This window comes from Semicossyphus pulcher, unplaced genomic scaffold (genome assembly GCF_022749685.1).
Source record: "Semicossyphus pulcher isolate SPU_LCO1_2020_fin unplaced genomic scaffold, fSemPul1.0.p SCAF_15, whole genome shotgun sequence".
Taxonomy (NCBI): domain Eukaryota; kingdom Metazoa; phylum Chordata; class Actinopteri; order Labriformes; family Labridae; genus Semicossyphus; species Semicossyphus pulcher.
Window position 1 is genome coordinate 10,418,291 of NW_027211659.1, and position 13,159 is coordinate 10,431,449.

At 39.6% G+C, this 13,159-nt stretch overlaps 1 protein-coding gene across 1 annotated transcript; it reads left to right on the forward strand.

Moving 5' to 3' along the window:
* The first annotated feature begins 3,879 nt into the window (after positions 1–3,879).
* slc5a3b (solute carrier family 5 member 3b) lies at positions 3,880–10,714 on the forward strand. The gene is made up of 2 exons (XM_069662804.1): positions 3,880–4,108; positions 6,426–10,714. Exon 2 carries the CDS (start codon positions 6,683–6,685, stop codon positions 8,816–8,818), a length of 2,136 nt encoding a protein of 711 aa, XP_069518905.1. The 5' UTR covers positions 3,880–4,108; positions 6,426–6,682; the 3' UTR covers positions 8,819–10,714.
* Positions 10,715–13,159: the final 2,445 nt, after the last annotated feature.

A 13,159-nucleotide genomic window follows, 5' to 3' on the forward strand; every position in this document is an offset into this window, starting at 1 on the left:
GTATATAGAAAGGTATGCATGTTTAATAATAGACAAGCTATAAATAGACTGGGAAAAACACAGTTTTAGAACTGTGTTGCCAATGTGCGACAGTCATAACTCTATCATATCTACATTAATAAAATGGGTACTCTGTCATCATAAATAAATAGAATTACTTTTCAAAGATGAAAAGTTTTATCATCAATTGTCATACCTTTTTATGAAAATGCTTTTCTTTCTATTCTATTTTTTTTCATGTAACTCTCACCTTGGACTGGACTTTAAAAAATGGCATAAAAGTTTAGGACATCAAGGTCATGGACCATAGAAAATCTGTATTCCTCGGATCATCTGGAACATAGACTTTGTGACGTGTTTGTGGAATTAATTAGCATTACAAAATGCTCAGTGGTTATGTGTACGACTCAACTACTGTGTTTCATCCTTGTACAAAGCTCTTTCATTCACATAATTTTGTTTTTTCAAACAGATTGTCTATCACCACTGGTATGCACGCAGGTGCAGATTACAAAATTCTTGACATTTTTTGTTTGAGTGCAGAGCCTTTGTAGCTGGAACCGTCCTACGAGCTTTTATTTCACCTGTGTCATTTAGAGTTAACCTTTAGTTCTCCTGATCTGGACTATTTTTACACCTAACTTCTTAAACAAGCTCATTGCTGTATTGGTTACACACACAGGCACTTAATAACCAGCTGTGCTAGGAGTCTAATTGTTAGCTAGCTCATAGATAGCCGGGCTATGACTAATGTGGCACAAAGACGGAGGTATAGTCATGTATGTATATACAGTATATACTACACATGGAGAGAGCTGTATACCAGTACTCCTGTGTTGCTAATCAGCCACAACCAACAGTGAAACAGTGGGTTTCTTGTTACCACCGCCAAGCAGTTTCCCCTACTTTTTTCTGTCTGTTTATCTGTTAGTTGAAGAGAAACCTCACACAGAAATACACACATTTCAATATTTGGTGGAAAGAAGAAGGAAGAGCCGATCCTTCTCCTGTCTCATATGTCTTATGTGTTTGCACTGACTACAAAATAGTTTGACCTACATCAAACAAGGCAGCAAGGTGCTTTCCTGTAAATAAGCCCTTGTCCTCATGACATGTGTCTGCAAAAACTTTGCAGGGATTCATACTGAATGGTAGTCTCAGTCATAACTCAACCAAAGGAGGCCATACTAAATGTAGTATAACATTCAGAATCAAGCCCTGACCTCTCTGACATTATAATGCAATGGTAATCAGAATCCTACCCTGCATCCCATGTTTCCTTTCTCTCATTTCCTGTTGTGACTCTAGTCCTCCAATGGGGGGACTATGTGCAACTACAATGATGGAGTACTGTGACATGAGAGCAAAAACCTTGTTAGGGAATCTGAATAAGTTTAATCAAATATAGATCATTTGGGACTCAACAACAGTCTATATCAGGAGGGGAGACAGGATGTTAATTCTGCTTCATGGTTTTGTCAAATGTATGTGGTAGATATTTATGTTTAAGAGGGAGTTTTTAATTCATGCATGGACACAGCTGTTGATCCTGGAGTCCTCACCTCCAAAACCACCAAAAATAAAATTCTTCAACATTAAACCCCAATGTTTGCCTCCAGGTGGCTTAATTATAAGCTTAATAGAGGTGATGTTATTTTTCAGTTTTTAGTGTTTGACTGTGTCCCTGTATACGGGTCAGATTTGTGTTATAAAAACTGTATATTCAAGTGAGGACAACTGAGTTACATTGAGGTAATTCTTCCATTCAATTAAGTGACAACTGATCAGAACTAAAAGTGTTGCCACTTCCAAGTAGAAACTACCAAAGGGCTCATTTATAGCTAGGCCTATATTAATAGAAAAAACAGAAGGCTCAAAATAACTGACCAACACTTCATCTCCTGTTCCACTTGGATTCTCATTTTCTGTTTGCATGTTGCAGAGAGCTGAGCTGCTCTGTGATCTTCCACCTTATAAACCTGAATGGGAAAATGATATTGGCACAAAGTGGGCTGTAAACATTAATGCTGACACATAAACAACAAAAGCCCACACATACTAGACGTAATAAATGGCTGAGTAGTAATACTAAAAAGTCTTTGAAGTATACCATACCTTAATCCTTAAAGCACTTTGGATTCATGGTACTGGAAAAAAACAACAACCTTTAAATGTGTGTTCACACGTTTTTACAGGTAGTACAAACTATGGAGCCGCGCTCTGAACATGACAAGACACGAAAAGTCACGTAAAGTACGCAGCACCTTAACATTGTGGAGCTGAAGCCTCGCTTTGTTTTTGTTTTCCCAGCCACTAGCTGTCGCTGATTAACTGCGCAACACAGTCACGCGGTTTGTTGGGAAATGTAGTTTTGCCGAAATGGAAATTTACAAAGATATCTATCTGGAGGAGTGAGTGGAAATTTACTCTGTTTCCTTTCGCTGTAACGTGCAGAGCCTTGTCTGCCGTGCGAAATGTTTTGGTGAAAGTCAACCGTATTAATCTTAATGTCATCTGACAGCTGAGGATGTTGACATTTATAATCATAAGGGTATTATTGGGACTTGCATTGTTTTCATTACTATTGTATTACTGTTATGTTGGTGTATATTTTGTAAGAAAGGTAACAGAGTTAAATTGTTTGTATAATTATGAGTGGTACACTTATTAATAGTCCTAGCAGTAGTAATGGTAATAGCAGTGGCAGTTGTTGCAGAGATGTCAGACCTAGGTTAGGTTGGGAAAAAATATTATGCAGTCTACCTTATAAACACACACACACTAATTTAATTGCAGCGTTTTGGCAATGCAATATGTATATTACTCATGAGTGTGCAGTGTGAAAATAGTAAGATTCAATAATAATGCATATTCAGTTAATACAAGATTCCCACTTTGAATGGGAGGTGTTGCTGCTCGATGAAAATGGGATGTTTCTATGTTCTCCCATATATTTGATATGATAAAAGGCAACAAACTTTAGAAACAGTATTGTGTTGCAACCTGAAATATAATGGCACAATAGCTAGCCTACTGTAGGTCAGCATGGTGATTTCCAATGGATATTTTTATCTTGTGCAATATCAGTTATAAACAAAAAAACGTGTTCTTGCAGCAGCAGTACAAATAACTTTATATGTCTAAAGGGAAAAAATATTGGAACAAAGGTTCAAATTCCAATTTTAGAGAGGTTTCAGAAAAATGACAGCACAAAAAAAAATCCAAGTCAATAAAAAAAAATACATTTGAAAGGTCCTTTAATATTGTTCAAAGAGGTAGCTGTTGGGTGCTTCTAGACTCTTCCAGATTACAAGCCTAACCCTGAAATCTGATTAGAAGTTGGCGGTCAGAGGAGGCGCTTCCAGTAATTTCTACAATTAAAGGACTCTACAACTATGTTGTTTTTTCAGGTCATAGGCACCTTGATATCTGCTTGTTGTGTGGATTGGAGAAGAACCTATACAGGTCCATGTTTTGATAGACATCTGTCAGCAGTGGTATGTGTTTAATATAAACGTTGGTTAACTCTCTTTAGACAATCACCAAATCATATTCAAATAACATCTTCATTTACATACAAGAACTGTGCTGTTTTTACAGGGACATTATTGCTTAATTGCCATCACTTTCACTCAATTTATAGGTGTAATGTTCAGTAAGAAGGCTTTGCCCGCCGGTATTATAACAAGCTGTGCAAGGTTGGTGTGAAAAAAGATTCCGTATGTAATCTTAAAGCTACACAAATATGAAGGTCAGCACAATACTCCCGCAAAATTAGCTTAGGCAATTTCCAGAAGGTGTCTTGGTAGCCAAACGTCACGGGTGTGTTACACGTGTGGGTGGGGCGTTTAGCCGAACCCTTTTCTTAAAACGAAGAAAGGCAGCACTGCCAGACGGGCATCTCGGCTCATGTGATACACAGAGAAGATAAATGACTGCTGTTTGAGAGCTAACGTCAAATCAACGTATTGACAAGAACGAGGAAGCAGCGATCCCGAACGACGGACGTGTCCTCAGGAGGCGGCCACTTCTTCAGTCACATCTGTCTTCTGGGGCGTTCAGTGACGTACTAGCATCATTAGCGCGTCTGCTAACTCTAGATAACAAGGTACTTCTTCAGTGTCCATATGTGTTTATACAGTGGGACAGTTGAGTGTACTGTAACTGTGTACTCAAGGGGCTTTTTTAATCTTTTAAAATGTGCGGTCGTATGTCAGTGTTCAGCACGGAAAGTGGCGTTTCCGTAGAGCCTGTAAAGCTATCATTGATTATCTCTGTCAAACGTACCAACTGACTCCTTTACTGTATTTTATGACGTCAGCAAGGCCGAAATACTCTAAAAACATGAGTAATACTAAATGTCAGACTTGTCTGTAGTGTTAAGTATACGGATATGATCTACATGGCAACCAAGAAAGCTAGTAATAATGAATACGAGCTCGTTGAAGTCGAATGAATGAATGTGTTTTCTGGAAATTTCCTTCCGCTTCATAGGTGCGTGCGCCTCATGCCAGGCTGTGTGGACTGGTGTCGCCTCTCCTTTGTATTGATTCAGACTTACACAGTCTCAGGCTGACAGCCACATCTGGACATTAATTAAAGCAGCATTGTTCTGTTATGTTCATGTATGGTGTCATTACCTCCAGCCTTGATTTGATATCGTATGCATTATTTAATTGCAAGCAAACATGAGGCATTCAGTGTCTCCTTTTAAGCTGGGAGAGAGTGCCATTCATCTAATATTTCATAAATAAGTTTGAATCCTGTTGTTGCTCCTTGATATTTATTGCTATACCTCAGGGTTTATAGTATTAACTTATCCGGGTCCGTTCGTGTCCGGGCTTGTTTACCTTAGCTTGTTTACCTGTCACAGACTTTTGTGTGAAATTTTTCTCATTGTTTTGGTTTACACAAATGAAGGAACCTTGTTAAGCCTGAGTCAATAATCCGTTGCAGTTATGAGAAGTAAAGTAGAATTACACTTGTTTTTGTTTAACCCAATTATTCTGGCTAAAGTTAGTGCCCCTGTGGAATTGGCTCACCATATTTTTATTATTTGGCAGGGGCTTGAGCGAGAGCTCTGTAAGTAGGTCCTGGCATACAAGTTTGCTAGTGATTATGTTTGAACCCCCTGTTTATATAACTTTGCAAGTAAAATGCATTGAATGACATTGCAGTATTTCAATCAGGGTCTCTTGGGACAGTTATGGTGAACACAAGGAGTGAAGCCCTTGATGATGAGATGGTAAAATGAAAACAAAGACTTCTTTTATTGCGATGGATGGTTATGCATAAAGCCCGTTTGTGAAGACGAATGCGTGGGGTTATTTTCTACAACTCATGGTAGTCTGAACCCTCAAGAGAGGCCAGACATCCAAGTAAAAGTCCCTGTGTGTGTAAGATGGACACAAAACAGATGTTACACAGGGATTCTTTTTCTTTTTTTTTTTACAGTTATATCACAAGGAGGTTATGCTTTCAGTGCCATTTGTCTGTCAGCAGAATTGCATAGGACTGGTGCCCCAGTGGTCATGAAACTTGGTCAAGGAGTGTAGCATGGGCTAAGGAAGAATGCATAGAATTTATGAGTCGAGCCAACAAAAAGGCAATTAATAGTGGACGAAAAAAAACTCATATATCGACCGCATGGTATCATAGAAGATTAAGGCTTAAATTTAAGGCTTAAAGTGTAAGAGATTTAGGTGTGTGCATTGAAAAATTGTATGTATCATTTGTTAAAATAAAAAATGATATAATATTTTGAATAAGTCCTAAATTTGTGTGATTGTATCATTTCTTGTTGCTCTTGTACTCTTTATTTATTTATGGTCTGAACTATAAAGTCGAATGTCATAATATTGCTCGAGGTGCCGGCACAGAATAGCTGTCATCAGCATTTTCCAAATTGCTTAAGAAGACAACCTATATCAAGGTTTTTAGTTGTCTAAAAAATTGCAATATATGACCATGATACAAGTAATTACACCTATTAGGTAATGTTTGAACATTATAATCCTTTGCCTCATTATCCTTTTTGACTCTTTTTGATGTCTTACATAATGTCTCTAAGCTTTCTTTGAAGTTTTTACAGTTGCATGGCTTAAGTTTTTTCTGTTAAAAGATTAAGGAGAAAGGTCATAATAAGCTAAACCCAAAGACTGTTGCTCGAAAGATACTGCAGTCTCAGAACAAGATTAACCGAAATCAGTAATCTTTGGTTTTTCGAGTGGTATGTGGCGGTTTTTGATCTTTGATGCTTTATAGATTGGGATATGTTGTTATGTCTAACTTCTCATTTTTAAACCTCACTTCCTGTTTCTGTCCTGTTCTCAGAGAGGCTGTTGTAATCTGTAAGCGTTCAGTGTTTTTCCCTCTCAAATTAAGGCTCTAATGAGGCGTTTTTCTTTGTCTTTGCTGTCTTGCAGGAATGTTAACTCTAGGCTTTTCTAGACCAGAGGCCTACTGCATCCTCCTCTAAAACTAGAACGACCTCAGTGCCGGTGGATAACCCCCCCCGAAGCACACCTAGTGAATTTGAACTGACGGTGGATACTACAGCTTCCATCCAGACAGCAAACCAAAGCAGAGCATTTCCATTGCTCCCCTTTTAAGTAATTCAATCCAAAGCTTTGACTATTTTTGCTCCATTTATTGCAAGGATAGTTGTGAAAGTTCTGTAAAAATGGGTCCCGGGATGGAGGCAGCGGACATAGCTGTGGTAGCACTGTATTTTGTCCTGTTGCTATTCATTGGGTTTCTTGCCATGTGGAAAGCCAACCGCAGCACTGTGAGTGGCTACTTCCTGGCTGGACGGTCAATGACATGGATAGTGATTGGTGCATCACTCTTCGTCAGCAACATTGGCAGTGAACATTTCATAGGCCTGGCTGGGTCAGGAGCAGCAAGTGGCTTTGCAGTCGGAGCATGGGAATTTAATGCACTTCTACTTCTGCAGCTGCTCGGCTGGGTGTTTATCCCTGTGTATATCCACTCAGGAGTCTACACCATGCCTGAGTACCTGTCGAAGCGCTATGGTGGCCACAGGCTAAAAGTTTACTTTGCTTTCTTGTCTTTGCTACTTTATATTTTCACCAAGCTCTCTGTGGACTTGTATGCTGGGGCGCTCTTTATTCAGGAGTCCCTTGGGTGGAACCTATATTTGTCTATCTTCCTGCTCATCAGCATGACAGCTCTGCTCACTGTCACTGGTGGATTGGTGGCTGTACTGTACACTGACGCACTTCAGGCTGTATTGATGATTGGTGGAGCCTTGACCTTAACCATCATCAGCTTGGTCAAAGTTGGTGGGCTAGAAGGTGTCAGAACTAAGTACATGCTGGCAGTACCCAATGTCACTGCTATAGTGGCCTCTGGGAACTTCACCTACTCTCCTTCCTGCCGCATCGAGCCTAAACCAAACTCGCTCAGCATCCTTCGAGGTCCTCTGGATGAAGACATCCCGTGGCCAGGCTTCATTCTTGGTCAGACACCTGCATCTATTTGGTACTGGTGTGCAGACCAGGTCATTGTTCAGAGAGTCCTCGCAGCAAAGAACATCGCTCACGCCAAGGGCTCTACCCTCATGGCTGGATTTCTAAAGGTCCTACCCATGTTCCTAATAGTAATTCCAGGAATGATCTCTCGCATCCTGTTTGCGGACGAGATCGCCTGCATTGGGCCCGAACACTGCATGGCTGTGTGTGGTTCTCAGGCTGGATGCTCAAACATTGCTTACCCACGCCTGGTCATGGCAGTGATGCCTGTGGGACTCAGGGGTCTGATGATGGCTGTCATGATCGCTGCCCTGATGAGTGATCTGGACTCAATATTCAACAGCGCAAGCACCATCTTCACACTGGACATCTACCAAACTTATCGAAGGCAGGCATCTCAGCGTGAGCTGCTGTTTGTGGGCCGCATGTTTGTCGTGGTCATGGTGGCAATCAGTATAACCTGGGTCCCTGTTATTATTGATATGCAAGGTGGACAGACGTACCTCTACATCCAGGAAGTTGCTGGATACCTTACTCCACCAATAGCAGCCCTCTTCCTACTTGGTGTGTTCTGGGGACGGTGCAATGAGAAAGGCGCATTTTGGGGAGGCATGACTGGTTTCATACTCGGCACCCTACGACTGATCCTAGCTTTTATCTATCGCCAGCCTCGATGTGACCAGCCCGATGAAAGACCTGCCTTCATCGTGGATGTTCACTACATGTATTTTGCAGCTGGACTGTTCTGGATTTCAGGTTTGGTGGCTGTGATGGTCAGCCTCTGCACCTCCCCACCAGATGAGGAGCAGATTCGCACCACCACAATCTGGGGTCTTCGCAGTATTGAAAAAGTTCCTACAAAGGACCGTGAGGAAATGCACAGGCTGACTGAGAATAGCCTAAGTAATGGCGATGGTAGCCTCCACAAGGAAATGCCCCCAGATGTCAAAAAAGACAGATGTTTGGATGGGGCAGATATTAAGCTCCTTGTCCCATCCACTGACCATGACCCAGCAACCCCAAGTACAGAAACATCCCCTGCCACCAGCCCAGCAGAACAATTAGGAAATGGTAGACTGGAGATGATCAGGGCAGAGGAAGGATGCAGTGCTAACGGGGAGAGGAGCAGGTGTTTGCGTTTACTGGAATGGTTTTGTGGATATCAAGACGAGTCACAAAGTGCTCAAGCAAAAGCACTGCAGGAGGATGCAAGAGTCATCGCTGAGTTGCTCTATGAACCACCTAGAGTTAAGCTTCTCCTCAACTCGGGTCTGCTGTTGGTCTGCTCTTTGGGCATCTTCATGTTTATTTATTTCTCACTTTAGTGAAACCATGCGCTGAACTAATGTGGGACTGGTGTGAGGGTTTTTTAAGGGTGGAATTTATTGGGAGGGGGTTGTGCCTGTTACACACAAGCAGTTGAATTTTCAGAGATTTGGGAAGCTCTGTAATATTTACAGTTGTATTTTGTAGCTCTCTAACAGGGACTTGTGCTTATTCTAATCATTTTTTAAATGATGAATACCTCTCCACACGAAAGAACAGTACTCCTTTATGACTATGAAGCTCATTAAGAATATGTTTTTTTAAATTGTTGTACTCAATGTGTATTTAATATCTGCCTTACTTTATATAAGCACTTGTCTTCTCTTTGTTTGGTGAAAACAAATGTATTCTGTGATTTAAGCGTTTCCTCCAGTCATACTGACAGTAACAGTAGACTTTGTTGGTTGTGTAGCATAAATGTGTCTGTAGTAACTCAAAACTGATTTAGTTGGTAGCTCATTGCAGTTTTGTGTCTCTGCCGCTGAACACCATATTATTACTGCGATATATGAGCAGAATTTCAAATACGTGATTAATATTTAATTTGATGTTGCACTTGACAGTCTTTTCAAGATAAGTGTCATATTTTTGTTCCAGTGAGGATCATTTAAAAGTTAATCTAACTTTCTGTTTTAATTGCCCATCATGAAATTTGTAAACAAAAGCTAATGTGAAATGCGAAGCAGCATTGCTTCTCTGCTGCTGTTGTATGACCATACTGGAGATAATACATCAGAATTCACCTCTCATCAAGCTTGAAGTTAAAACCTGGTTTGTCAAATATGAAAGTTTTCTGCAGCACAAGACACCAGAAAAGCAGCATCAGATTACAAATTGTTGTTCATTTTAGAATTACTTTCTCCTTTACAGAGAAGAAAAGTAATATAGTATGATGCGTATATAGACATATTCATTTTGATTGACTGTTCAATTGTGTTGCCACTGATAACCAGATTCAAGTTACCTTTAAAGCTTTACTGTTATTTTTCTAATGATTTATATTTTCTACTACTGTGTTTTGTTTTGAAATTATATTTCTGTGGCTGCTAGCTGTGTCATATTTCCAAATCAGCATACAGCTTTTTATGCACTCCAAATGTATCTTAGCAAAAGCCACAAGTACCAATGCTCGTGATTCTGTGTCAGCTTAGAGATTTTTAACTTTACATTTCATAATGTTGAATAGTGTGTTGAGTCTGTTGCATTTTGTTAACATTGTGTACAATACATTTCAGGGCTATTTGAATCACCCCTATATACTCTTCTTCTGTAATTATCTATTGATGTTTGTCGATATACCTTGAGTGCACTGCAGTGCTGAAATGTCATTTAATCCTGTTTTAAGTGCATCTTTATAAACCTCCTACCAAATGTGTCTTAGTGGGCATAAGAGAAAATAGATTTCAGTATGCTCTGACTGTGTGCAGTGATAACATTTTTAGAAGGCATCTGATGAATCAGTTTTGTCATGTTGTAGATTTTAGCTTCATATCATTAAAAAATATTAACGCCAAGCAGAAATGACATTTCAGACGTTTTTTGCAGGATAAGCACACCACTGGATGAGCTTACTGTCAACATTATGATGGGTGTCTCATGCAGGTGCATAAAAACACTGGCCTTCAATGTCACAGTGAAAGTGTCCAAACATTCCCGGGATACAATGAAAATAAAGGAAAATGATCGTGTTTAATCAGTTGAGGTCCAAAACTTCAGGGTCATAATGTGACAGGTCAATCCTTATAAATGTCACAAATGATGCACAATATATTGACGATTGATAAGTGATGTTGCTGTATTGGAAGAACTTTAAGAACTTTTAATTTTGGGAGAGTACACGTTGTTATTTTTATGGATTTCATTTTTAGAGACTGAAAATAAAGTTTCTGTGGAGAAAAAAATAAATGTCTTCTCTTTCTTTATGTTGTGAGATTTAAAAAACGAGAGAAACTGTTGGAGAATATAAATGAACACAGTCAGTTTGGCTCATCAGAAACATCCCTTTGAAATAAAATGTGCTTTCAGTTTTTTTTTAAGTTGGATGATTTATTCATTTGTGGCGAACTTGGGAATGCTGCAACAACAGAGACATTCTCTTTTGACCATGTGACCATCAGCTGGTTCTAAGTAGAAGTGTAGGCATCTGATTAAATGCTCCTGCAAAGTCATATTAATTCAGACCAGAACATTTGGGGACTGCATACATTTTTTGCTTCTGTTAGGCTTACATTAACCCCAGCAAAACCTTATAAATCTGCTCAGAGCCAGCAAGAAGAAAATTGGGTGATTCCAGGGCCTATTTACACAAAATTCAACCAATCAAAGAGCTAGGATCAGTAGCTTACAAATCTCCAACTTCTCACCAGTTTCGCCCCATACATATATGTATCCACTTATGAAAACACACATTATAATGGTTCATAAGGTTGGAAAATGTGCACTGTTCTGTAATATCAACAAATAGATCTCTTTTAGTGATGCATTTAGAGGCCATGAAATGTATCCTGTTTTGACAGTGACCCATCTCACTGATGTCCTGTAACTGCCTATAACCAAGAGTTAAAATGTTTCATGCACATTCCTCAAAGGGGACAGTATGGGTAGCAGTTGTACCTAATAGCACTTTTCTAATTGATACTTTACCTGTGCACAATGACCTGTGCTTGAGTTTACCCTCTAATCATATTAAAGCTGCAGGGCAGGGCAGGACTTCTGCTGTTGTGCATGGTCTAACTTGACATCACTGCTACAAGAGACAACATGTATACTCTGACAGACCTTGCTAACTCCTCCGTCAACCGTTATCCGACGCATACCCCGCCTCTTTCCAGAGAGGAAACTAATGATATTGTCCTTGTGGAAAAGTACTGGCGCGCAGGCCGAGCTTTGTTCATTGTCTATTTCGGATAGTGAAAACAAAAACAACAGTGTGATACAAATGCTTCAAATGGCTTCACAGATTTGGAATGATGATATTATTAGATAGGATTAATTAGGCTGAATGCATTATATTCTGTCAAACTGTATGTCTAACATGCATTTGTAATCATTATTATGTGAAAATCACATAATTTATTATAGTCATATTTCCAGATATGACAGCTGTCTCCAGCATAACAACACATCAGTGTCAGATGAACTCTGCAGAGGATAAGGTAATACTTGACTTAAGGCTTCTGAGAAGTGAAACACTAAAACCTTAACACAACATACAAGTTACAACTTGTTTTTCTGTCAGTGTCAACACTATCAGTGGATTCTCCCTGTATTTTATACCTTGACTTGTTAAAATCTATTCTCTATATATTTTGGGTATGGTTATGGGTAACACTTTTTCTTGGGACAAATAGCATCGATGCTAACAGCTAAATAAAGTAATACCAAAAAAATTCTAAATTTATGGAGAATTTTAAAGAATATTCCACATTTTGGGAAACATGCTTACTTGCTTTTTTTGCTAAGGCTTTGACAAGGGGATTGATTCCACTCTTGTGTCTCTGTGTTAGCAAGCGTCATTAGCTTAGCCTAGCATAACAACTGGAAGCATGGGGAAACTGCTTTTTGAAAGCTGGGAAAGAAAGCAAATAAGTCAAACTAGCAGTCAGTTAGAGTGGTGGAGAAGCAGTGTGGGATTAAAGAAAAGGAAAGTGTTAGCTAAATTGTCTTAAAGTACAGTGTGTTAAACCCTCTGATACTTACAGTAGATTGACTGGTTAAACACCACAAACCACAACGACTTTATAACTGTAAACCTGACAAAGCCTTAAAGTTGGCTACATCCAGGTGTCTCTGTATTGCATCTTTATGGACTTGGGAGTATGTGGCAACTTTGCTGGAAGGGTTTACAAGGTACTTGCCTCAGATGGCCAATAACTCCATATGTTTCTGACAACAGAGGGATAGAACCATTCATTGTAACAGCTGGGTTCAACATGGATAAGTGGCAGCTAAAGGATTGAGAATTGTGGTTTCAGGCTTGCCAAACTCCTGATTGTCCCTGAATCAGGTCCAGCGATGTTGAAACACAAAGCAACAGTCAGCACAGTTTGTAAAATCAAGGCTTACTTTAGAAAAACTTTGGACTAGTTTATTTTCTCGTAAGCCATCTGGCTCCAGACAGTGGCGTCTTAATACTATAGAGTCTGCTCTTGAACGCAGCCTTTTTTTTAAGCCCAAGGAATTTAGGCCCTTAGCGCTCAAAATCTTTTGCTGTTAACTGGGTGCATTTAATTGGATGAAAGTTGAGTTCATACAGCTCTGTATTTAGAGGTCAATTAACCATAAGCACACGGTGGCTTTAGTCACGCTCAGAGTAGGAAATTTAAATGCTGTTACAATGT